We start from the raw sequence: 24,962 nt of genomic DNA on the forward strand, positions 1-24,962 counted from the left end.
TCCTGTTCCAAGGACCTCCTCCCGCACTCGCGCGCCCCTCCTCCTCCTCTACGCCGCCTCCACCCAAGCCTAACCCTACACTACTAGGAGAAAACTTGTAGATATGATATTAGCAGTAGCGCGGGGCAGCTACTAGCACTACAGGTTGCCAAGTACTAGTAGCGCGGGCTGTTCAACCAGCGCTCCTCCTAAATGGTCCCATCGCCATCGATCGGGGCTGCCTTTAGTAGTAGCGGGTAGCGAATTCCAGCGCTACAACTAATTCGGGTAACTTACCTTCAACCGCGCTTCTGGTAAGTCTAGCTTACCTTCACCCACGCGCGCGGTCCTCACTCACCCTCCCCACTCTCCATCTCCATCCCGCCTGTCGTTGCCGCTGCCGCCGCATTGCCGCCTGCTATTGCAACCATCGCCACCCGGTATGTCTCCCTCCCTTCCTCCAACCGTCCACCATCCTCTATCACTCCCTCCCTCCCTCCTCTATCCCTCCCTCCCTCCCTCTGACCCTGTCCGTCCTCCCTCTGTCCCTCCCTCCCACCATCTCCCTCGAACCCTCAACCTTCCCTCCCTCCCTCCTGCATTGCATAAACGGGTGGATGAAATTAGGTCTTTTTAATGGTTGGATAGATAGATGGATAGACCGATGGATTAAACTAGGTTTCTTTTAGTAATGCTTTGCATAGATAGATGGATGGATGGATAGCTGTTAAGGTTAGAAGTAGGGTATATTTGGTAATACAATTTTTTAGTAAAAAAACAAGTTTTACAATTTTTTAGTAAATGTAGGTCTTTTGAATCAGCATAATAATGTTTAGTTGATAGCTTATAGGGTTTCACTAAGTCCTAAAATTAGGATAATAATGTTTTTGTTTATATTTTATTTTTGCAGAAATCAAGGAGCACCTGCATCACTCCCACTGTTGTCGCCGTCACCAGCCAAATCCCCATATTTAGTTGATGTCAATGATGATGTAGATGTTTTCATAGATGTAGTAGAGTAGTAGATGAGTAGCTGTGACAATGTGATGAAGCTAGCTAGTTTTTTTGAGAAAGTATCTGTGAGCCTACTCTCTGTTATATGCACTTCTGTTTCATTATTCATTTTGAAAAATGCCGACAAAATGGAGGCATAGATGCATTTTGCAGAGAACACCTCCGAGTGGCCTGTGTTTGGCCAGAGTGTTGATTATTTCCATTTCTGGCAAATTTCAAGCGCTCGATATGTCCTTTTTAGTAAAGGTTATGGCGGATTTTCCCTTGTATTTTAGCATGGCTTGTGCTAGAATGTAGGAAATATCGAGTGTCTTGGATTTGCCGGAGAGAGAACTAAAAGACATTTTGGGTGGACTAGAAGTTTGTCGGGGCTCCATACATGACTGTAAAAAAATAGTGAGGGAGAGTTTCCGCCATATATGAGAAAAGAAGAATGCCGACTATTGTCGTGGGGGTCGCTTCTCCTTCTTCTCTTTGTGCTAGACCTTTGTTACACACTAGGGGAAGGAGGAGTAGCGGCCATCACCGATGGTCGAAAAATCATCGATGGAGAATGTCCACTATATATGAGAGAAGAAGAATATTGGCCGTTTTCATGAAGTGAGCTTCCTTTTCATTTGAAGGCGCTAGATATTTTGGTGTGATGCACTTTCAAATGAAAGTAGGAGCTTCCATCACCAACGGTCGCAAATGTCAGAGAGGAACAATCCCGACAGACCGATAATCAACCCGTGATGAATAATAATTATCTAATTTAGTTTTTTTAGTACATATATTGAATTTTAGAAGTTTAATCTCTGAATTATGAACATAGAAAATGTCTGACGACAACGATAGGATCCCTGAGTGTGACTACCGCGGTGACGTCCGGGATATGTTTGATGTTGAAACGGTACGCAACGACGGCAAGCTCCCTAGACTGCGATCCTGTTATGCAACCGCCATCCGAACCGGTTGAATATAGCCCGCGCTACCATCTCCACTGGTTCCACCCAGTAACCAAAGGCTCCCTAGAATCCGTAGGAGTGAATAAGGACCACATACGGATCCATGCGGACGCTCTGAAGATGACCTGCAAGAAATTTAAATACATTGTCTATTAAAAATCATGTCATTCCTCCAATTTCATATAGCCCACATGAGCGTAGTTATTCCAATCCGAATACGAGCAGCAGTAATCTTATCAATCACAGCTAACCACGTTCCAAACAAAGATTGAATGTCAACTGGAGGAGTAATGTTAAAGGCTATATGGATCATTCTCCAAAGCAGCTTGGCGAGTGGGCACTCTATGAATAAGTGTTGTATTGTTTCATCGTAATCACAAAAACAACAACGCGAACTACCTACCCATCGCCTCTTAAGTAAGTTACCTTTGGTGAGGATCATTTGCTTGTGGACGAACCACATAAAGATCTTAATATGCAAGGGAACCTTAACCTTCCAAATATGTAACGATCTCGAGATTGGGCCAGAACTAATCAAATCCATATAAAAAGATTTCACCGTAAACACATCATTTCTAGCTAACTTTTAGTGTGTCGAATCAGGTTGGTCGGATAATTGAACATCTATCAATCTCCGGACCAAATGCATCCGGGTAGTCCATCGTTCATCAACTAACGCACGTCTAGACTGAATGTCCAAGGGAATCATTTGTAAAGTAACGCGCGTCTAAACGAATGACCTCTAAGTGAACTTGGCAATTGTATAATAGCTTGCTGGTTCACGCTTGATCACACCTTTTTTTACTTAAGAAACATCACAACAAAGTACGGGGTCCTGAGTCCAAGCTATAAGTGAGTACTGCCGGCTGATGAGCAATGTAGGACGGCTCCAACCCCACCTCGGATATGTGGAACGGCGGATCCTTGGCGGTGAGGGACACAATGTCGTAGGTAGTACTTTTTTGAGCGGCCACGGGTGGCAATCGCCCACCTGAACATTGTATTATTAATATGACAGTGTTCGTTCATTACATAAGCTTGCAGAGGGTAGAGAGAGAGAGAGAGAGAGAGAGAGCACATCAGCTACAAATATCCACACACACACCATTGAAGCAACAGTGTACAGTCTACGGAGGAGAAAGCATAGTCAACCAACAATCGAAGACGCTCATGGATCAAATGCCGCAAGTCAAGGTCAGATGTATAGATGTTATCGAACACCATCCAGATCCTAGACTTCCAGACTACCCAGAGCAGATAGCACATCGCCATGCTGAGGAAAGGACGGCTCCAGAATGGTTAATAAACAGAGAAAGCGCACCAAACATTTCCACCCGTGCAATCTACAGGCAAGCGACGACTGCTGAGGACACGCGCCCACATCAGATGCGGACGGGGGCACTCCAACTAGAGGTGTGGGATTGTCTCCAAAAGACCCTGGCAGAAAGGGAAGTCATCATAAACAAGACTCAATTCGATGAAGGAAGGCCCGCGTACGAGTGTTGCCATGTAGCAGAAACCAAGCGAACACCTTGACCTTGAGGGGCATGAAGCCACCCCACCATGACCATGACCCTAGAGACGACGGATTTGTTGCGGAAGTGTGTGGAAATGAGCGGGATGAGTCGCACAATCTCAGAATAAAAGAGACTAAGGCCGGTGAACCTAATAACGATGATTGGGGCCAGGGTTTTTCCATTTTGCCGCAGAGAAAATTGTGGTGCCTCATGACAAAGGAAGGAACATCTGCCGTGGGGAGGCCATGGCTTGCAATGAACGTGAGCATGGTGTCGGGATTGGCGGGGGACTTAAGGTGGGATAGCTTCGTAGAGGCCTTCAGCACATGGGCTCGGGTGAGGCCTTCAGCTAATTACTCATGGTCTGGTCTTTGTCACTCCATGCGCTCCAAGAGGCCCGAACATGTCAATTCGGTCTTATAGTCATCCCCTTTCATCAATTGCCTCCAACCAAATAAAATGTAGGGGAAAGTATCAAACCTTCTTTATTGGTTGGCATGCATTAATGAAACTCAGCTCAGCTCTATAAATTAGAACAACCGATTAAGTTGCTTTGAGAAGCTAGCTCGCAGAAAACTTAGTAATGGATCATGCACGGCAAACAGAAAACTGAACTGGACAAAGCAGCTCTAGCTCATTGATCATGCTCCTGTGTGGCCCTTCGATATCTCCATTCTAGGATTGAGAAGCCACGGGAAGCGAAGGCGCACTTCAGGGATAGTGATGCCTACGTTGGCTGGCTGGTTAATTAGTAGGAGGAGCAAAGCCAGTCTTATCGGCGCTAATTCCATGTTTTTTCTGCCCACTTCTACGCCCTTTCTTTTCTTTGCAAGGACCGCCGCCAGGGGCCGCCCCAGTTCAATTCATGTACATGTGTGAAAAAACAGAAACTGGTATGCAATAACAAACCATCCAAGTATTCCCGCTCAAAAAGAAAAAAACATATCCAAGTATTTCAGCCCAAAACAAGGGCCACCTCCTGTCCTCTACCTAACCACTTCGAGAGCAACTAAGTGTGGGGTGCTACATGTCACGTATTGGGCGCTCCCTCGGGATGGGCGCTCCCTCGGGATTTTATTTGCTTTTGCCTTACGCATTTCCGGGTTTTAGATAGTGTTTTCGGCTTTTTATTTTTTGTCCCTTCTTCCCTAGGTTTCAAAAAAAAAATTGCGCAAAAAACACATTTTATTTCTTCCGCAAGATGCACAGGTTTGCTTCCGTGAGAGACATAGTTGTGCCTCTCGGAAAGGAAAAAAATGGTTTATTCCCCCCATGAGATGCACAGATTTGCTTCTCATGAAGGCATATGTCTACTTCTGCAAGAGCCAGAACTGTACCTCACATGAATGTAAAAAACACGTTTTTTTTTTTCTTCCGCTAGCGGCACAGATTTGCTTCGCATGGAGGCAAAATTTTGCTTCCGTCTGAGGCACAATTGTGTCTCTCGGAAAGGGAAAAAAATGAGGAAAAAATCATGCTACCGGCTCAGCTCTTTTTCTTCCGGTTTAAAAAAACACGTCGAAACCTATTAACAGTTTATCGAGTTTCATAGATCTCAATGCAAAAAATCCAACGGTGAAAACGATTCATGATTTAGACAAATGGTTTAAGAGATAGAATGTTTTCAATAAACGAATCTACGAAAAAAGAGAAAACTCTAGGTTGCGACAAATGGCGTACATGTCATGCGCCACTTGTCACAAGCATGTGCGCAACTATTCGCATCCTGGAAAAGATGATAGTGACCTTTGCAAGGGGTGCGCTTAATTACAGATTTCGCACCACTCAACATGGCCCTTCGTTTCCTTCTTATTTTTTTTCGAGTCTATCGTTTCCTTCTTCTAGATGTCAGGCTTTTGCCACATGGTCAAGTGGGGCTTCAAGCCTTGTCACCCCTTTTTGCTCTCCAAGAAGCTCAACATGTGACTGTAGTGCTTCTGGCGCCAACTCATTCGTTCACAGGGCAAGTGCCTAATTTGAGCCCTTATTTGCTGAGCCACATTTGTCCTCCCCTCCAATGGGGTCTCCCAGTTATCTCCCATTTCTTCCCCACATACGGGTCTGGACAAATGGGGCGGGTTTGGGAAGAGGGTCGTTACACACGCTTTTTTCTCCGAACTATCCGGGCAGACATATTGGGTGAGTTTGGGGATTGCGTGAGATTTTGTAGGTGATGAGAATATAAGTTATGACAAAGTATCAAGATGTTCTATGTAAAACAGTTCTCTCCTAAAAACCATTCTACCTGTTATTAAAAATGTTACGAGCTATACTCCCAGTTGTCACGCATAATCCTTCCTATATTATCAGATTCCGCAAAGGAGTTACTTTGTGTCGCAGAACGTCTAAATTTCCGTTTCTCTCTCTTCAATTATCTCCAACCAAACAAGCTATACAAGAAAGTACCAAATCTTTATAACTTTTGAGAAATTATTGGTCGGCATGCATTAATAAAACACGGGCAATAATGTACCTCTATAAATTACAAACGATGGGGTTGCTTTGGGAAGCTAGCTGAGAGAAAGTGTGCAAGTTCTTTTCATTTGAGTGATGCATCATGTAGAGCAAACACGGAAGTGAATGAACATAGTGAACATGGCTAGCTCATTGATGCTGCTCTGGCATGGCCTTTTGGTCTCTGCATGCTAGGGCAAACACGGAAGTAGCACTTTGGTCATGGAGGCTACTTCATTGGATGGCTGGTTAATTAGTGGGATGATCCCGAGCAGTTATTTCACCTAGTCAATTTCATCTTTTTCTATCCCCTTGTATGTCCTTTCTCCCCTTAATCTCGGTGAGGAACTTGTCTTCCATGGATCTGTGACCTGTTACACAACGCACTGGGTTTGAACGGCGGAGCCGTGGCTGCTCCTCCGAAGAGACCTAACAGATCACATGATTTTGTTATGACCTAACGTCCTAACCTGTGATTGGAACAATAAATCTATAATTTCATGGGTAGGAGAGAAGAACAGGGAGACTTGGGGAAGAAGAAGAAGAACAAAGGGGAGGAGTTCAGAATTTCCTCTCTACATCCATATATAAACCTTCTTTTTTGAGACATACATGCATCCATATATAAACAACATCGATAGTTCATGATGTGCATCACTGCGGCTACCCTCACTGACCGCCTTGATCCCACACTCACTTGTCCCTCGCTGCTACTCCCTCCGTTCGGAATTACTTGTCGCAGAAATGGATGTATTTAGACGTATGTTAAGTTCTAGATACATCCATTTTCGAGACAAGTAACTCCGAATGGAGGGAGTACGATTTGCCAAACCATTTCCCACCTTCTGCTCAGCTGTATCAGCTTCAGTTTCGTCCGTTATAAGCCGTAGCTTCAGATTGCCTGCAGGGTTGGCTACCCGGAGGTCGGCTGGACATCGCCTTCTGCAACAGAGAACTCTATGGCCCCTCTCAGAACAACAAACTGTCCCTATATGGGATCTCACGCACCAAGCTGTTCCCATGAATGAAGACGGCGGCGCTCAACACGACGAGAGGACGCAATATGAATACAAGTTGGCAGAGGCGAGAAGCTTCGGCGACCATGCCCTGTTCCTGAGCCCCACGTGCTCTAAGGAGGTCCGCGTGTCAGCTGCTGGCGGTGGCCAGCGGGTGGGGTGGAGAGGAACTACATCTACCACCGCAAAACAATACTCGCCGCCCTTCGAAGGTGAGCGCTCCTGTTACAGCACCAGCGATATAGGCACTGACTGAACCACTTCCAAAAAAGCTCAGCGATACATTATAGTATAGCAGAAAGAAAGCTAAACACCATTCTTAATGCATTCTCCAAGCGCCACATCATGGCTCGTCAGCCATGCCGTGACATCAGTTACAAGGGGGATCTCCTCGCCGACCCCATCAGCAGTAACCATAATTTTCAGTTTTACTGTTTTATGAGTTAGCTAATCGCGCATGAGTGGTAGTAACTCAAAAGAAAAAGCTATGCTAGCAAGAGGTCAAAACAATGGTTAACTGTAACTCACTATCACAACATACTCCCTCTGGTTTAGTATAACTTGGAGTACATCAGAACATAATTCAAAATGTAACTCCGCCAAGACAAACAAATGCAGCATTGTTATCTTTAGATGCTGAATTTTGACAAGCTGGAACGGCTGGAGCAGGAGGTCTTATTAAACTATAAGGTGCGAATGTAAACTGTAAACATATGCGCAGCAGCAGAAGTGGGGAGTTACTACCGAACAAACTTATATAGCACACGGTTCCAACAAAATTTATGCTGGGCAGAAATACCAACAGATTTATGGACTGAACAACATACCAACAAGCTCACTGATAGATAGCAGACAGATTGCCAAACCACTATTCTTCAGCCATTTTCCAAGCGCAGGACGCCAATGTTCATTCCAGCCTTGAACAACATCCTCACTTGCCACCAGCCACCTATGAAAACAAGTACAATTTCTCATTTTCCAAAAGATCCAGAACAATGAGGCTAACACCTGAGGTCAATCAAGGCAGAAGTAAATATTCCAACCATTTGCTAGCACAGATCATGATATAACAACACAGCTTCAGACACATGTAAGGCTGACTGGTGAAAACAAGAGGAGGCTTGGTTTTAACCAGCCATAGCATTGCAGAAAGAACGGGGATTTTCAGCTCACAAGAATTAGAACAAGCAACCAACAAACTGGATCAAAACTGAATCCTTGGATTGATCAATGTATTGTCGCCATCAATTAGTCCAAAATTGTTCCCAAAAAGAGGGTCCAGAATTGACATTAAGAGACAAATTTATGATGATATGGAGATATGAATACTCATGGATCCAGTTACTAGCTTCATCAAGTCTTAGCAATGACCAACCTAGCATGCGACAGCCATACCAGACCTGACAACCAACTCTTGTCAGGCAAGAACACTGAAACAATTTGTGGTGCAGTAAGCATTTAAATATGTTAAGTGTCTTAAGAAACTTTACAGCAGAACCAGGATTTCAGCGGGCCCTCCAGGCTATAATAGAAAATTGGTGGGCGATAAGAAATGTAAGCCTGTTCCAACCCCAACTCAGAGATGAGGAACTCGAACCTTCGCTGAAGCGATTCCTTGGACATCCTCACAAAATCAGAACCTTAGGCACAGGAATACTCACCCTCGGCATCAGTCAACCTTAACATTTTCTTCAGGTATTTCATTTTGGTGGCGATATTTTTCCTGCCAAGGAATGCGACAATGCACAGGGTGTGCCTGAACATCCCAAAGTCATGGGGCACACTTATGCCATCGGTGCAAGCCAAACATCACCCAGAATGCATTAAAAATATAAAATAGAGATTTTAATACAATGTAGAATGACCTGTTCTCATTTACTTAGTTCCAAGTGTTAGATAGCATGGCACGGCATGATGATGAACAAGTTCACAACAAAGGCATGGTTTCTTCTCTACTACTTCCTCCGTCCCATAATGTAAGATGTTATTACAATCAATATATGAGTACATTGGTTGTAACAACATCTTGTATTATAGGACGGAGGGAGTAAATGATAACTTTAGCATATCAGGATCCAAATTATCAGTTTCATCAAGAGTTAGCAAAGACCATACCAGCATCTAACAGAGCGGATAACCAACATCAACTTAGGCAAAGTACACTGAAACAGGAATTACCAGCTTTCAACAAAATGAAAACTTTGTTGCACCGTACACAGTTTACCAATTCTCATAGCCCATTCTTGGTTCATGTAAATCTGAATCTAGCCGGCACTTCCCCTTTGCAAGCAGCCGCGTAGTCCTCAGCGAGGTGTGGTGCGGCTTCCTTGTGAGGGCATATGAACTTTTCCGTGAAAACCTTCTCAGTCCTAATCAGTGATGTATAGTAGCTCCGCCCGTGCTCTAGCAATCCATTTTCCTTGAGAAATTTCACAACACAGTAGCGGGGCCTGAGCCGGCCCTCCAGGCTGTAAGTGAGCATAACGGGGCGATGAGCAATGTAGGCCGGCTCCAACCCCACCTCAGAGATAAGGAACTCTGACATACGCTGCAGCACATCATGTGACCTTGTCAGCAACACCGGAGCCTTGGACACCGCAATGCCAACCTCGGTATCTGACCACCTAAGTGTCTTCTTCAAGTAGTCCAGTTTGGCAGTGATCTTGTGCTGGCTGAAGTATGAGACGGCGTGCAGCGCTTGCCTGAACATTCCAGAGCCACGAGGCACACCTATATCTTCGGCGCGCGCAATCATCGTCACGACACGCCCTGGTTTGGCACAAAGTATCCTCGGTACACGGATGAAGAGCTTGGCAATATCACAAGCACCTAGCCCGCACTCTGCTAGGAGCTTGACATTGGGCTTGACACCCCTCTCTAGGTCGGAGCAGAGGAAGCCGGAGCCGTGTTTGAGGGGCCGGAGCAAGTTGTCGATGGAGCCGAAGAGCGGCAGGTAGTACTCTAGCTTGGAGACGACGGATCTGCGGCGGAAACTGTCCGGTGCAAGCGAGATGAGGCGCGCAGTCTCAGCATTTGACAGGCCGAGGCCGGTCAGCCCAGCGACGACGGGGTCCAGAGTTCTCTCCACGCCGGCGCAGAGGAAGAGCGGGTCCCTGGCGACGAGGGCGGCCACGTCGGCGCCGGAGAGGCCGAGGCCGGCGAGGAAGGCGAGCACGGCATCGGGCTTGGAGGGGGACCTGAGGTGGGAGAGCTTGGCGGAGGCCTTGAGTGCCTGGGCTCGGGTGAGGCCGCAGGTGCCGACGAGGTAGTCCTCCACGGCGAAGCTAGGGTTCGGGGAAATGGCGGGCGTGGCGGCGGAGAGGAGGCGGTGGAGAGAGAGGAGTGGAGAGGTGGAAGGATCTGGTGCCGCGGAGAGGAGATGGGAGAGGATGCGCTGCCGGAGGAGGAGGAGCATGACGCCGGGACGGCGGACGGCGGCGGCGGCGGCGGCGGCGGCAGCGGTGGGGAATTCCAGTGGCGTTGGGTGCGGCGTGAGTCTCCTCTGATCTGATGGTGTGACTTGGCTGAGCTACTAAAGTAATCATCCAATCTCTGCCATCCAACTAACATCCAACGGCCACCAGAATGTGTGGGGATAATAACTTGGCTGAATAATTATCTCACAACAAAATTCTTCTTCTCTTTTTCTTAAAAAAAAATCTCCAGGTCAGAAAAAGTTATTCTTATCTTTTTGTGAAAACTGATATGCAGAGTGAAAGTCTTTTATTGTATTGTAAAATGTTGAGTGCAACAGTAGCAATTTTCACGCAATGTGTGGGGATTGCTACAACAATAAGGAGGTTCGTATTTGACCATTGTTTTCGTTATTTTTATCAATCCGCACGTGTGCTAGCAAAGTATAGTTATTATTATGAAAATCCAATACGCAACCGCTTCCTCCCTAAAAAAATTAGACTTCCTTTGCCTCCCGTCGGCGTCGGCGCTGGTCCGCCTCGTCTTCGGACTCTGGTGGCCTTAGGGCCATGGAGACATGGTGGATCCCGGCTTTTTGCCAGTGAAAGGGTTTGTTTTTAGATGTTTCTTTGAGTTATGTTAAGATTTGTGTCTTGCTCATGTAGGCGCGATGCGCGGCGGCTCCCTGAAGATGGAATAAGGTTCTCCTTGTCTAGCCCCCGCCCCGGTGATGCCTCTATCATCACCGATGGACATGTGAAGATGTGTCTCCGGCAGCTCTATTTTTGGTGGATGTCGTAGTGGGCGCACGTCAGATGCCAAATGATGGCTAAAGAGAGGGATAGGCTCGAGGGCACCGGTAGGATCCAGAGGCGAGGTCAACATGAGCGAGCGAGGGACGCAAGACATACTCAGGTTCGGGGCTCTCCGAAGAGATAATACCCCTAGTCCTACCGAGTGTGGTTTATGTGTAGAGGGTACAAGCTTGCTCCTAGAGCTGTCTTGAGGAGGGAGGAAGACAGGCCAAAGCATAGGATGCTCCTTCTCCTTGTATGTGTGTGTATTCTACTGATGATTGCCTCGCCCCCGTGCATGGAGGCCTCCTGGGGGGTTTATAAATCAACCCCCCAGGGTTACAATGGTAAAGTTACATGGGCGAGGGGCTGGGATGTCAGCGTCTCGGAAGCCGGTGCTGGGGCCCGCCGGGTGCCAGGATTCGCCGGGTTCTCCGGGCATGGGCCCCGTGCGCCAGGGGGCACTTTTCCCATCTTGCCATGCGTCACCGAGTGGTCGAGCCGGCTTGACTACAGTGGCGCGTCGCCTAGTCATCGTCGGCTTGCGTCAACATGATGGATGATGCACTGTAGCCACGCCGGCTCTGGTCAACGGGGTAGGTGGGCCACTGTTGCCACGCTCCTGCCGGTCAACGCCCCAGGGTGGGTAGGAGCGGGTCGAGTCCGTATCACCGCGGAACAAATGCAGCATCCGGATCTGATCTATCTACTCGGCAATTCATCCGGTGACTTCAGGTCGCCAAAGAAGCCCCAAGAAGCATCAAACATTTCCGATGAGATCCATGGAGCTATTCTGAGAAGCAAGCACTAGCTCCCAGTACGACTTCACAAAAAGCAATCGAAGATAAGATCGAAGAAAATGAAACGCACGTGGTGGTCATTATAGCGGTTTCTTCAGATCCTAGAAAACGTCCGAAAAAACAGGCTATGGAACTACCGATCAAAGGCAAAAAGACAATAAGTAGATACATAAGATTGAGTCTCTTAAAAAAATCAGACAACGGGCCACTGTAGCCACGCTCATCCCTTCATGGGGACTTGTTCCATCGTATGCCTTGGATGGGACAGGAGTTGGCCCGCGGCCGGGCTGAGGGACGCACTGTGGTCACGCTTACTTGTTGAAGAAGTCTTGACTTGCTGGGTCCCACCGGCATGCTCTAGCGAGTCTGGCCGGGTTGCGGGACCCGACCAAGGGCCAGACGGATTGAGGGGCATTGCTAGCCCCGATGTTTTTGAAAAGGATCCGGGTTCAGTTGCCTGCCCGGGGTCCATCCCCACGATAGTGGATTTGCTTGAATCTGGTCGTCGTTCATCTACATTTTTGTGTTTTCAGGTTGGATCATTTCGGTCTACACTACTCTTCATCGGCTGTGGTTGTTGTTCTGGTGCCCTGATCCTATGGGGCTTTAGCACGACAACTTCCCGACTGTCTATTAGCTAGAACAAGTTTTTCCTGGCTCCAGCGAGGGAGTGGCGATGACGATCGCGCGCCCTCGGCTCGCTTCAGTACGTGTAGTCATCGCTAGGTGGTCTATGGATCTGAATGTAATTTTTATCATTTCTAGTGTTCATTGTACTGCTATGATTGAAGATAAATAGATCGGGAGTTTTTTCGCAAAAAGAAACTATAGATATTATAATAAGCTTTTGTTTAGTTGAATGAATGAGCCTATAACTAAGTCAGCAAACTTATGGACAATGTAAGTATTATATGATACAAATAAATCTAGCCATATTTAGCCATGATGGTCTTCCACTAAAAAAGTGAGTTGCCACTTAGCAAGGAAAACCGGCAAAAAAACACGGCCAGTCCACAGTGATAAGAGTAACCCAAAGTCAAACACACACTGCAAGAAGTGACAAACATCAACACCACCACAACATTATAAACATCACCCTCCCCCCCCCCCCCCCCCACCCCCCTCTAGGACACATTAGCCATAGCTAGCCAATAACGAAAATGACACCATAATTGTGGCACTAAATTGCCGTTGGCATGAGACATACAACCAAAAGGAGGCTCCAAATTGGATAGAAGAATACGGTCCACCACTTGGCACCATCATAGTTACAGTATAATCTAGATGAATCCTGGCAACAAAAGGAGGCTCTGTCCTGGCAACAAAACACGACAACTATCGGCGAATCTAGATGAATCCGAGGTTTCTGTCGGAGACTAACGGAGTAGAACAAAGTGTCACAGCTCCAATGAATAATACTTCTACGGAGTTGAGTAGCAACCCCATAGATGTCAAAAATATTAGGGAAATAGCCAAAATGGCCTCCCCTTCTCCAGTCCTGTATAACACTAAGCTCCCTAGTTTTAAAGAGCCCATGCTCAATTGAGGTCTCCAATTATTATTGAGTCACCCGATTTTAACTGGGTCAACAAATTCTCAAAGCGCTCTCATTCAATTCTTTTATACTATAAACTATGTTTTTTGATTTTTAAGGCCTCGCAATTAATTAGGGTATTCAATTTAGAAATGGGACATTCAATTTTGACCGGGTCAACAATTTGTCAAGCTCTCCCATTTAATTCTTTTAATTCACTAGTTCCCTAATTTCGAAGCTCTTTATCCAAATGAGGTATTCTATTTTTGGATCTGGTTTACGATTTTGACCGGCCAATGATTTTCAAATCAATCAGCAGCAACCAGGCTATATATAAAAACATATCAATCTCGCATACCCTCCCAACATCTAGTGTTAATGAATCAGCACCGTCCTAGAACAGAAATGAAGCATACCGCGCACGACAGCAGGGTTTAAACATAGTTTCGAACCCTCTTCGGACAGGGTTCGAAAAAGCCCAGCCATTACACATTCATCTAACCTTCCTCACCTCCCAAACAGCGGCCAACTGCACCAAATAGCGACGCTTGATTGTATAACACTGATCTTCCCCTGCCATCTTCAGAGTGCGTGAGCAGGCTCGCGCCGCCATGGCTGAAACCAGCGACCATGTAACCTTGCGTCTGCAGCCTGACAACAGCGGTGGCTTCGGTCCCTGGCATTTGCATCGCCAGGTCTCGAAGCAGGCTCTTTTTTCTTCAAACCATGCAGATGCAGGAGGATTGCATGTGAGTTTTACATATAGGAGAAAAAGGGGGAACCTAAACAACAAAGAACTAAATGTCTTACAACATGAAAAAAAAACCCAAGGAATAGACAGAAGCCTGAAAACCGAAAAAGGTAAAATTTTACCCAAAAAGGAAGCCTGAAAACCACCCACGAGGAGCAAAACTATCAGAAAGGACTGCTCGGTTGCTCCACCGATAAGCCCACAACCGCAGCTACTGTCTGACGAGTGACGACCCTGGCAAACACTTCAGGCTTCGGAGTTCGGAGCATCACAACAAGAGCTCAAGCTCCATAGCAGGAACAATTAGCAACCTGAAGGTTGGCAAAAGGAAGAGAAAAACGCTCCAGACGATCACACGACCAGCGAATAGGTGGTTGCAATCTACAAGTTCAAAGCTAACTTGCTCCTGTTTGTTGTGCAATCTCTACAACAATCTCCAAAACGAATCAGTTCAGACTTCAGTCGATGTCTTCGGTAATCACCAACCATTGCTGCTGGCAACGCCCCACAACCTGGCATCCTCAGAATCAATCTAAGCAGATTGCATAAAGCATAACCGGCAAACGTAACAATCTAAGCAGATTGCATGCCGTACTAAATGGAGGGTGAATAACACCTGCCCTCTGCCCTCTGCTTTGCTTCCACGCGCCAAATTGCTGATTTTTATTCAATACCAGTTCACTTGCTGAACTTTATTCATTACTGCCCTCTGCCCTCTGCTTGCTTCCATGCACCAAATTGCTGATTTTTATTCAATGCCAGTTCGCTTGCTGAACTTCATTCATTACCGCCCTCTGCTTGCTTCCATGCACCAAATTCCTACACATAAAAAGCTCTATTAAGACCGTTTCCGATAAAGAAAAGCTCTAGTAGGACCAACAGAGAATGACAAACCAAATATTAGTCTTGAGTAAATTACAATCAATTATCTAGCCGCTGCAAATTATGCATCTAATTGCTTCCATGGCATTAGTATGAATGGAAAGCAGATAAATATGTTTTTTACATTCGATTATCAACTCCAGAAAAGAATTGATGGCATGCATGATTGACTCAATAAAATTGTGCAAATGAATATGAAAACGCATAATTCACACGTTACGCATGGCTCCTCGAGCATTTGCGGCTTTTCTATAAAAAATAATAAGAAACTACATGCATTAGCTGCTGCTAAATCCAACTGGCAACTGAAAAGCAGCTTTGTTAGTCAACCGATGATAACTATTACACAACAGTGCTCACAGAGGTAGAGTAAAAACAAAGATTATTTATAACACTAGAAGTCTCTCAGTGTATAAATGAAAAGTACAGAGCATGAGTTTCTATTCCAGAGCCGGGGCAGAGAAAAAACTGTTCTAGTGTGGAAGTAAATAAATTATCATGCAAGTATCAGGTTCGGTATTGATACCTGTAACACAAACTAACACCACTTAGCCTTTTTTTTAAGCAGATCTCCAAATTTTGACTGTATTTGACTCGATCTGGCATGTTAAACGACATTTGTTGATGCCCCTGATTTTGGCTACAACTAAGATAGTTGTGCATGCCCACTCACTGGCCACTGCTTATTTTGGATTTGAAATTCCCAGAACGAACTGGGCATCTTATTCATCTTCTCTAGTATAGTACAATTATAATATATATCAAGTTTAGTCGGAACATTTGCTAATGATGACTCGAAAGGAATAGCAATTACACGAGCACATTGGATTGTTTAATTACCTTTAACCACAGAACAATACATCAACCTAGGGTAGCATATTTAGGAGTTTACATACAATCTCTAGGACCATACAAGAAGGATTGCATAACTTTCAAAATTCAGAAGAAGAAAGGTAGGAGCTTGCCTGAATAAAACCCCAGCAGGCATCAGGTCATAGATACTTGTTACTGAAGGAAGTACAGCAAAGCCACCATACTTGGTCAATCTCCTGGAAAGAGTACCTGCATGCCTAGACTGAGATTTAACTGAAAAGAGTGTACGGAGAGATGACATTCGGTATAACTGAGAAAAAAATACTGCAATACCTTGAATTTTAAGACCAAGCTTGGTTAAGATATCACCCCTGGGACCATCTCTTCGCTAAGGTAATAGTCTTCAACATCTTCATTTCTTTTCTCCAATTCCAGCATACGCGTCTTCAGAAGAGATTGTAACCAACACAACTAAAGCAAATATAAAAGAGCATCTAAAAGTGCAAAATACAAAACAGAGGATGGTACATAAGACCCAGCTTACAATCCCAAAACAAATATGCCAATGGATAAAAAATGTCATGAGCATCTATAGATAGTGCTAATAAAGACTAAAATGACATAATCCTTTTTAATATTACCTTAAAATATTCCTGTATTGAATGAAATGCCCTCTGCTTTTCAGCACCATACCATACAAGCATCAATTTGCTTCTCCAGTACAAAATACCAGAGCCTTCCATATATCCGTTAAGTAATGCTATGTGGGTAGGCCGTCAACAAAAATGCTACTCGCCAACTACTGAACTATTCAGTTTTGAGATCAGATGCTCCCAGAAAAAGTATTAGCCAGTGGGCCATCCAAGGCTGATACAAACTACTAGAAAATGATGACCTGCTTTCACAACTTTTAATATCTTATAAGCTTGCCTGTCTTGTAGCCACTGTTGGATGTCAGGAGAAGCATCCTCTGGGGTTCTAAGGAATTGTCCCATATGTGGCTCTTGCCCATATAAAGCTTTGAAAGGACTGCACCCCAAGGATGAATGATAGGTGGTGTTATACCAGAGCTCTGCCAAAGCCAACCAGTTGTGCCATTTTGTAGGTGAATCATGAACAGCACACCTCAAATACATTTCCAAGCATTGGTCCACTCGTTCTGTTTGCCCATCTGTTTGTGGGTGTCTGGCTGTGGACATTTGTAACTTAGGGCCCCAAATAGATAACAACTCCTTCCAAAAGTGGCTAGTGAATATTGTATCTCTATCTGATGTGATAGTTAATGGCATGTTGTGAAGTTTCACCACCTGCTGCATGAATGCTTGGGCTACAGTAGCAGCTGAATAGGGATGCTTCAAGGGAATGAAGTGGTTGTATTTAGAGTATATATCTACTACCACTAGGATAACACTATATCCATTGGATTTAGGCAAACCTTCAATGAAATCCATACGTACATCCTCCCAAGCTCTTGTCGGTATTGGTAAAGGGTTTAGGAGACCTAGGTACTTGCAATTTTTCATGTTTTGCTTGTTGACAAATCTGGCACTGTTGGACAAAGTTCCGAACATCTTGCTTGATTCCAGTCCAGTGAAACAACTTCTTTACTCTCTGGTATGTGGCCTGAATACCACTGTGCCCTCCAATAGGAGAAGCATGAAATGCTTCAATTAATTTGGTATGTAAACTTGAGTTAGAGCCCACCCAGACTTTGCCCTTGAATCTGATCAGTCCTTGAGAAAGGGAAAACCCAGGCTCATCTTTAGCAGTGATTGCTAATTTACTAAGTAGTTCCTGGGCTCTTGTATCTACTACATAGGAGTTAACTACTTCTTGCAGCCAAAATGGTTGAGCAGTGGATACAACCTGTACTGCAAATACATGTCCCACTCTCGACAGGGCATCAGCTGCTTTGTTCTCAGTGCCCTTTTTGTATTGAAATTTAAATTGGAGGCCAGCCAACTTAGCCATTGCTTTCTTCTGTAATTCAGTATGGAGCACTTGATCTTCTAAGTTGCATAGACTTTTATGATCAGTTTTGATGACAGATGGCCCTCTGTTTAGGTAGGATCTCCATTTATCTACTCCCAGAGCTTTGTTGTAATAGTCCACTGGGTGTCCTTGCTAACTCAACACAGCCCCAATCCCAGTATCGCATGCATCAGTCTCTACTGTGAAGGATTTGGAGAAATCTGGTAAAGACATCACTGGAGTGGACACCATTGTTGTTTTCAACTTGCCAAAAGCATCCTGGGCTTCCTCTGTCCATTGGAATGTCTTAAACTGCAATAGAGAGGTCAGGTGTTTGGCAAGAACTCCATACACTAGTAGAAAAACACCAATTAGTCCCGGTTCGTAAGGGCCTTTACAAATACCTCCACCCATTAGTCCCGGTTCAAACACGAACCGGGACAGATGTGCCTTCACGTGGCCGGTCCGCCGAGCCCAGTCAGGGGGGCCTTTGGTCCCGGTTGGTGGCACCAACCGGGACCAAAAGTCCATGTTTTTTTTATAAAAGTGGCTGCTTTAGGGGTTTTGGGGGTTATTTTTAGGTTGTTATTAGCTAGCTAATAGAGAGAAGTGTCCTCTCTTATATCTTCGTCCTTGGTTTATCAACGCTGCTACTATGTTCATTTCACCCGCTGATATAACATGCTCATGCATGCTCGCATCATACATCATCATATATAATAACAAGTCCTACTAATATCATGCATCATCATACAACTTCTACTCGTTATTAATAATAAGTCATACGACCATCATCCTCATAGTCATCGAACCCAACCCTACATAATTGTTCTTAGCACATGATCATCAGTATCAGGTAGGACCTAAACACCCTTAAGGTAAAATAGCATAAAACAATATAGACCCTGACTCTCCATTATGAAGAATGGCGATCATCCTGTCTCCAATTCTTGCCTTTCGCTGCTTGTTGCTTCCAAGAAGCTCCTTACGACTGTCCATACATTTTTTCCATTCTTTGATTGTTATGTCTCCACTTCTTTTAAAAACCCGGTATGGACTGTTGAGATTCGTAGGACGACCTGGTTGTATGTTCAAAACATGAAGGCTACCATGCGTATACATCAGATGAGGCACACAATCATTCGGGATTATCTATTGAAAAACATAGTAATAACTTCGTAGTTAGCAATGATGTACTAGTTTTAGAAGTGTGCAAAAAGATGCACGGATGCTGTAATAGTAAAAAATAATCTTACCAGGGTATCTCCATGGTAGTTACCGTAGTTCAACACGTGCACTAGTGGCACGTATTGACCATAATGTTGAGGAGTTTGATTGTAGATATTGTAATTCTCAAGATCAGTACAAAATGCGACCAGATGATTTTTCTCCTGATAAGTTAATTCGGAGCCTTCGGTGTAGTAGGTTCTGTCTACCATCTTTCGCACATTCTTTGAAGAATGAAAATAAGCTGTCAATGGAGATAAGTTGTCAACTATTTTAAAATAAACAATATAAATTACTTAATAACTATGTTAAGCTCACATGGGGGAAGAATTGGAGGTGTATCCACAAGGACCCAAATCGAAGGTCTCTCTTGCTCGATTGTAGGATCACCAAGATCCATGGTGACAAGCATACCCTCATCAAGACCATACATCTTGCAAAGTGCTTCCTAATTTTTGCAACCAAAATGGGTTACACTCTGAGCATTGTACAGCTTTACTTGAAAATCCACACCATGATGGGTACTTAGGATAATTTTTTTGGTTTCGAAACTTTCATGGTCTTCAAAACCCATCCTCTCCAAGACATAGCGTCTTGCAAAGCATGGGATAAGCTAGTCGAATTGGAAAAGATGAAAAATATTGTCATGATTAAAATAGTTAAAGTCATGATTAATTACGAAAAAAAACTATTGTCATCGGTTGCGTACCGTATGAACATCGAAGGTCTCCTCGAGCTTAATGCTGAAGCCTTTGGGGGAACTACGAATAATAGTGAAACAATAATCCGAAGTCCCGTCCGTATGTCACGAAGAGAAAGAAAGTGTCCAGCCTTTGGGCGCGAGTCTCCGTGCACAACATCGAAAGGAGAGAGGTGGTTTGCTTATTTGCCAATCTCCAAAACAGTGAAGTGACATTTTGGACATAAATGCTTCATTGACGCGATATGAGGATGATGATGATGACGATGATGACGACGCGATGCTTACGAGAAGCACACATGGCACACAAACGACACTAGTGGCAAGCGCAAGTGCGGGATTACCCCCGGCCGGTCAAAAACGGGCGGGAAAGCAAAGTTGCACGATTCGAATTTGCGGGGCCCGTAAACCCTAGAAGACGGCCTTTTTTGGCCACGATTTTAATCCGGATGAGTCCGAAGTCCCGAAGTCTATATAGTGGTAGGAAGACCCCTTGACGTGCAAAAATGCCGGGATCCTGAGAATCACAAGTCCCGCGGAACCCTATCTATTCGAGAGCTTTCCAACACCACCTCAACGGCCTCTATCGGAGCCCGTATGCACCGGCTACGCCTCTCGCAAAAAGCCACGAAAGCATCGAACCTCCGGGTCGGCAGCCTGGGCTAGCAGGGTGGATGTCGTTTGAGTTTCTGTTTGTGTTTCATCCGTAGTCGGATGGTGATCTTATGTAAGATGATGTTGTATTCGTGTGGCATTGTATGCCTTTTGTATGTATCCCTATCTATTATGTAATGTTGATGTAATGATATCCACCTTGCAAAAGCGTTTCAATATGCGGGTCTATCCTTGGTGGGACCTTCGAGTTCCTTTTGAATAGGGTCACATATTGGGCGTGACAGTGTGGATGGAAGGGCCAAGGATTATCTGAGGCAGCAAGAGAAGTTCTAGTTAAATCCGTTCTCCAAGCGACTCCGACTTACACCATGAGTTATTTTTACCTCTCGAAGAAGATGTGCCGGAAACTGACTTCGATCTCCTCTAAATTCTGGTGGGGTGCAATGAATGATGAAAGGAAGGTCCACTGGGAGCATGGCAGAAGATGTGCGCGAGCAAGCGTGACGGTGGCATGGGCTTTCGAGAACCAGCAGCTTTTAACCAAGCTTTGTTGGCTAAGCAAGCTTGGCGAATCCTTCAAGTGCCAACCTCGCTATGTGCTAGAGTGCTTAAATCACGTTACTTCATGGATGGTACAATTCTTTCGGCAACATGTCCACTGGCTGGCTCATATATTTTTAGAAGCATATTGCATGGACGGGATCTGCTTAGGGACGGACTAATTTGGAGAGTGGATTCCGGTGCAAACATCAATATACACCATGGTGCTTGGATTCCAAGAAGGGGCAGCACAAGTCCACTCGGCCAGGTTTACATACAGGGAGTCACCAAGGTAGCGGACGGAACGGCATGGAATGAGGAACTGCTACATCAAATGTTCACACCAGAGGACGCTGCTGATGTGAAGCAAATTGCGATAGGAGGCCCGAACACCGGATGATTTTCTAGCGTGGAATTTTACAAAGAATGATATTTTCTCAGACTTGAGGATATTTTTAAACAGAGCGATATCCGGACAGCCGGAGTCGTCCGGCTCTGTAAGAACACACAAAGGGTACTTGGCGTTATGGGAGACTAGCGTGCCGGCAAAGATAAAAATCCACATGTGGCGAATGATTCGAAACGGACTTGCTGTTGGGGCCGAACTACATCGCCGCCGCAGAATCAAACCGGGCGTGTTTTGTGTAGTGTGTGGCCGTGAGGAAACAATGATGCATCGATTCTGGGCGTGTCAACACTCGGTTCAGTTCTGGACGCTGTTGTGCTCAAAGCTGGGAGTGCATGTTGGAGCCCCGCCACCTTATACGTCCTCCCAACGCGAGCTTGCATCCTGGCTGCTGAGCTGGTTCGCCGGGGCATCGGGCGATGAAAAGGAAGCACTGCTGCAGGCGGCGTATGGACTATGGCTTGCGAGGAATGATGCAAGAGACGGCAAGAAGATTGCCCAGCCACATGAAATAGTAAGCACAGTTCAGGTGCAGCTCATGGAATGGAAACTAGCTCACGAGACGAGGGCGCCACTGTCGGAGCCAAAGATCATCCAGCGTTGGGAGCCTCCCGAAGATGGATGGGTAAAGATCAACTCCGACGGCGCGGTCTCGAGACATGGAGATAAAGGAGGAGCAGGAGCGGTCTTCAGGGATCACAACGGGGCTTTCAGGGCTGGGCTTTGCCAGTTTTTACCAAATGTTGTCGACCCGGAGATGGCAGATGTGCTGGCTTGCCGACGAGCAATTCAGGTGGCGATAGAGCTTCATGTTCAGCACTCATGTCGAGCTGGACTGTCAGGCTGTCGTACAGATGCTCAACAGCCCGGAAAGGAATCTGTCCGCTGTAGGACCTTGGGTGCAGGATATAAAGAGGATGCTCAACACGCTGGAGGACTCGAAGGTGACGTGGGTTCGACGTTTTGGGAATGTAGCCGCTCACAAGCTTGCTAGAGTAGGTGTAGGAGATAATCATTCAGAGATTTGGGTGGATTCACCACCAGACTTTATTTTGGATGTAATTGCAGACGATATCCCTAGTTTCGTTTAAATAAAGCGGCATAATTTTCCCCAAAAAAACAATAAACAGGACTACCACATGTACACGTTAACACACAAAGCAAACCCATGGCCGAAAAAATTCTGCCAGCCAGACCTCCCAGTTACAAAGACAAACGAATGACCAACCTTACTATGATCCCTCCGATTTCTTCCTCACAGCAAGGACCGGACATCGATCGCCCGTCCACCCCTCATTTGCCCACGTCCACAGCCGCCCTGCTCATATCCAAACCCTAAAATCCATGCAATCCAATGCAACATAGACGAACACAACGTACCAAATTGTAACACATAGACGATATATATAGCATAGCACACAAATCGCTGGCTTCTCGTTTTCAACTCCAGAAGTTAGCGCGTTCGGCTCAGCTCGGCCCGTGGAGTTGGAGGAGCCAGGAGCTGGTGGACTGCCGAACACACCCTTAATTGCATGGAAATACCACACTCCGACACGTAACGAATAAGTACCACTATTCATTTTTTTTTGCAAGTCAGTACCACCTCTGAGGCTAATCGTTGCAAAACGGTCAAAGCGCCGTATAATGCTATATTGATGTTGTATCTGACAGGCGGGGCCCTCTGACAGCTGCTGACATGGCATGTTTTTTTTTACAAAAAAGACCCTTAGGCGTTGGCGCTGGCGAGTTTCGAACCCGCGTCGAGGCGCACGCAGGCCAGCGGCTGCTGCCCTAATCCACCAATGAGCACGCGTACGCTCTTCTATACTTTGGCCCGTTCTTTTCCCTAAAATAAAACATGTTCGTATATTAAAAAAATTGAATTAAATGTTATAAGATACTATAAAAATGTTTACGATATTGAAAAAATGTTTGTATAAAAGTGTATCATATATGAAACAAATGTTCATCGCATCATATATATATATATATTGAACATTTTTCAATATACAATTATCTTATTTGAATATAAGATGAACATTTTAAAATATACGATGAACTCTTTCATATTATAAAAACGTTCATCTTACATACAGCAAACTTTTTTTTAATAAAAGATGTATATGTACATATAATTTTTTTCAATATACGATACACACACTGCGTACGGCCCAAAGAATATCCACTATATCTGAAAAAAAAAAGATAAAAGAAGTCCGGAAGAAAAATATACGCAGAAAAATGGAACGGCTGATGAAAGTTTAAATAGGTCTATCTAATCTATGCGTTCTAAGTGACGTAAATTATGCTTTGGTGCAGTGGCAACGGATGAGCCGAGGAATGAATCCACACGCGCGCGCTTTCAATCTTAATTGCTTTTGCATTTTATGGAAAACAGGACGACACGAAGAACAAAAGAGCGTACGCGTGAGACTCGGCACAATACTGACATGCACACAGGGTATGACTGGTTATATTTTCTGAAATTAAGAAAAATAATATATATTTTTCATGACAAAAAACAATATCTTTCAAGTTGGAATATTCATTTACTACTACTACAAAACAGGCCATAGGCAGCACAAGAATGACAAAAAGGAAAAAGAAATGTACTTCCGTCTTCAATGAAGGACGCGACACTACACGAGAGAGAACAAGGAGCTAAGGCCGAATGCGCCATGAGTGGCCGCCGGCGGCCACCGCGGTCGCCAAGAGAGCTGACGACCAAACCACCCCGGGAGCAACCACCGGCGACTCTGACGTGCTGCATAGGCGACCCACGTCCGCCTCACGATGCATTTCATCAAGGCGACCGACGTGCTGCATAGGCGATCAGTACATGGCATCGTCCAGGCACCACGGACCATGCTAGGTAGAGAAAGCCAGGAACAAAACAGGAAGGACATAACAGCTGCCCATTGCAGATTTCATCAAGAGATCACAATCCGCTCCCTGTCGCCGCTCGGCAGACAAGAGGAATATTTTAAATAGCGAGACCCTTCTAACAGGAAGGACATAACACCACAACACCGCCTAACATACAGTAGATCAATATTTTAAATAGCGCGCTAGAAAATATAGCGAGACCCTTCTCTAAATGCTACACAAGTTATAGCACGCTAATAGCGTGCTATATTTCAAAATAGCGTTTGCAAAAAAAATCAAATATATCTAGAAATAAAGTATTTAAGCAACTAAATTTTTCATAGGAGCAAGCAATATATGCATCTGATAAAAGGAGTGAGAAAGCTAGTGGGAGAATCTCATAAAAGGAGTGAGAAAGCTAGTGGTCGTGGGTTGGTTTTGGCCTACTGGGCCTGCTGGGCTGTGTTTATTTCAGTTTTGCATGGTCTGCACGTTGTAGCGTTACAACGTTACAACGTTATAGCGTGTGTATCGCGCTAATTACGCGATTAGCACCGTAGCGTCCGATTTTACCAAAACATAACATCTCCCTTCCAAATATGCTATAACCGCGTTATAACGGCGAAATAGCGCGCTATTTAAAATATTGCAGTAGATACACAATCCAAATAAAAGCATAAAGCACACCAACCAAACCCAATGGGGTAAATAAACAAAATGGGA

The 24,962-nt window shown here is 45.1% G+C and overlaps 1 protein-coding gene across 1 annotated transcript; it reads right to left on the reverse strand.

Moving 5' to 3' along the window:
• Positions 1 to 5,290: 5,290 nt before the first annotated feature.
• LOC123135411 (uncharacterized) lies at positions 5,291 to 10,406 on the reverse strand. Its single transcript, XM_044554478.1, has 2 exons — positions 7,755 to 10,406; positions 5,291 to 7,149 (listed from the first exon to the last, which is right to left on the reverse strand). The coding sequence occupies exon 1, from the start codon at positions 10,340 to 10,342 to the stop codon at positions 9,176 to 9,178; it is 1,167 nt and encodes a 388-aa protein (XP_044410413.1). The 5' UTR covers positions 10,343 to 10,406; the 3' UTR covers positions 5,291 to 7,149; positions 7,755 to 9,175.
• Positions 10,407 to 24,962: the final 14,556 nt, after the last annotated feature.

Source organism: Triticum aestivum, chromosome 6B (assembly GCF_018294505.1).
Source record: "Triticum aestivum cultivar Chinese Spring chromosome 6B, IWGSC CS RefSeq v2.1, whole genome shotgun sequence".
In the NCBI taxonomy this organism is placed as follows: Eukaryota; Viridiplantae; Streptophyta; class Magnoliopsida; order Poales; family Poaceae; genus Triticum; species Triticum aestivum.

Excerpts from the sequence above, each read along its gene's own strand:
- LOC123135411 (XM_044554478.1), bottom strand. The coding sequence starts at position 10,342 with ATGCTCCTCCTCCTCCGGCAGCGCATCCTCTCCCATCTCCTCTCCGCG.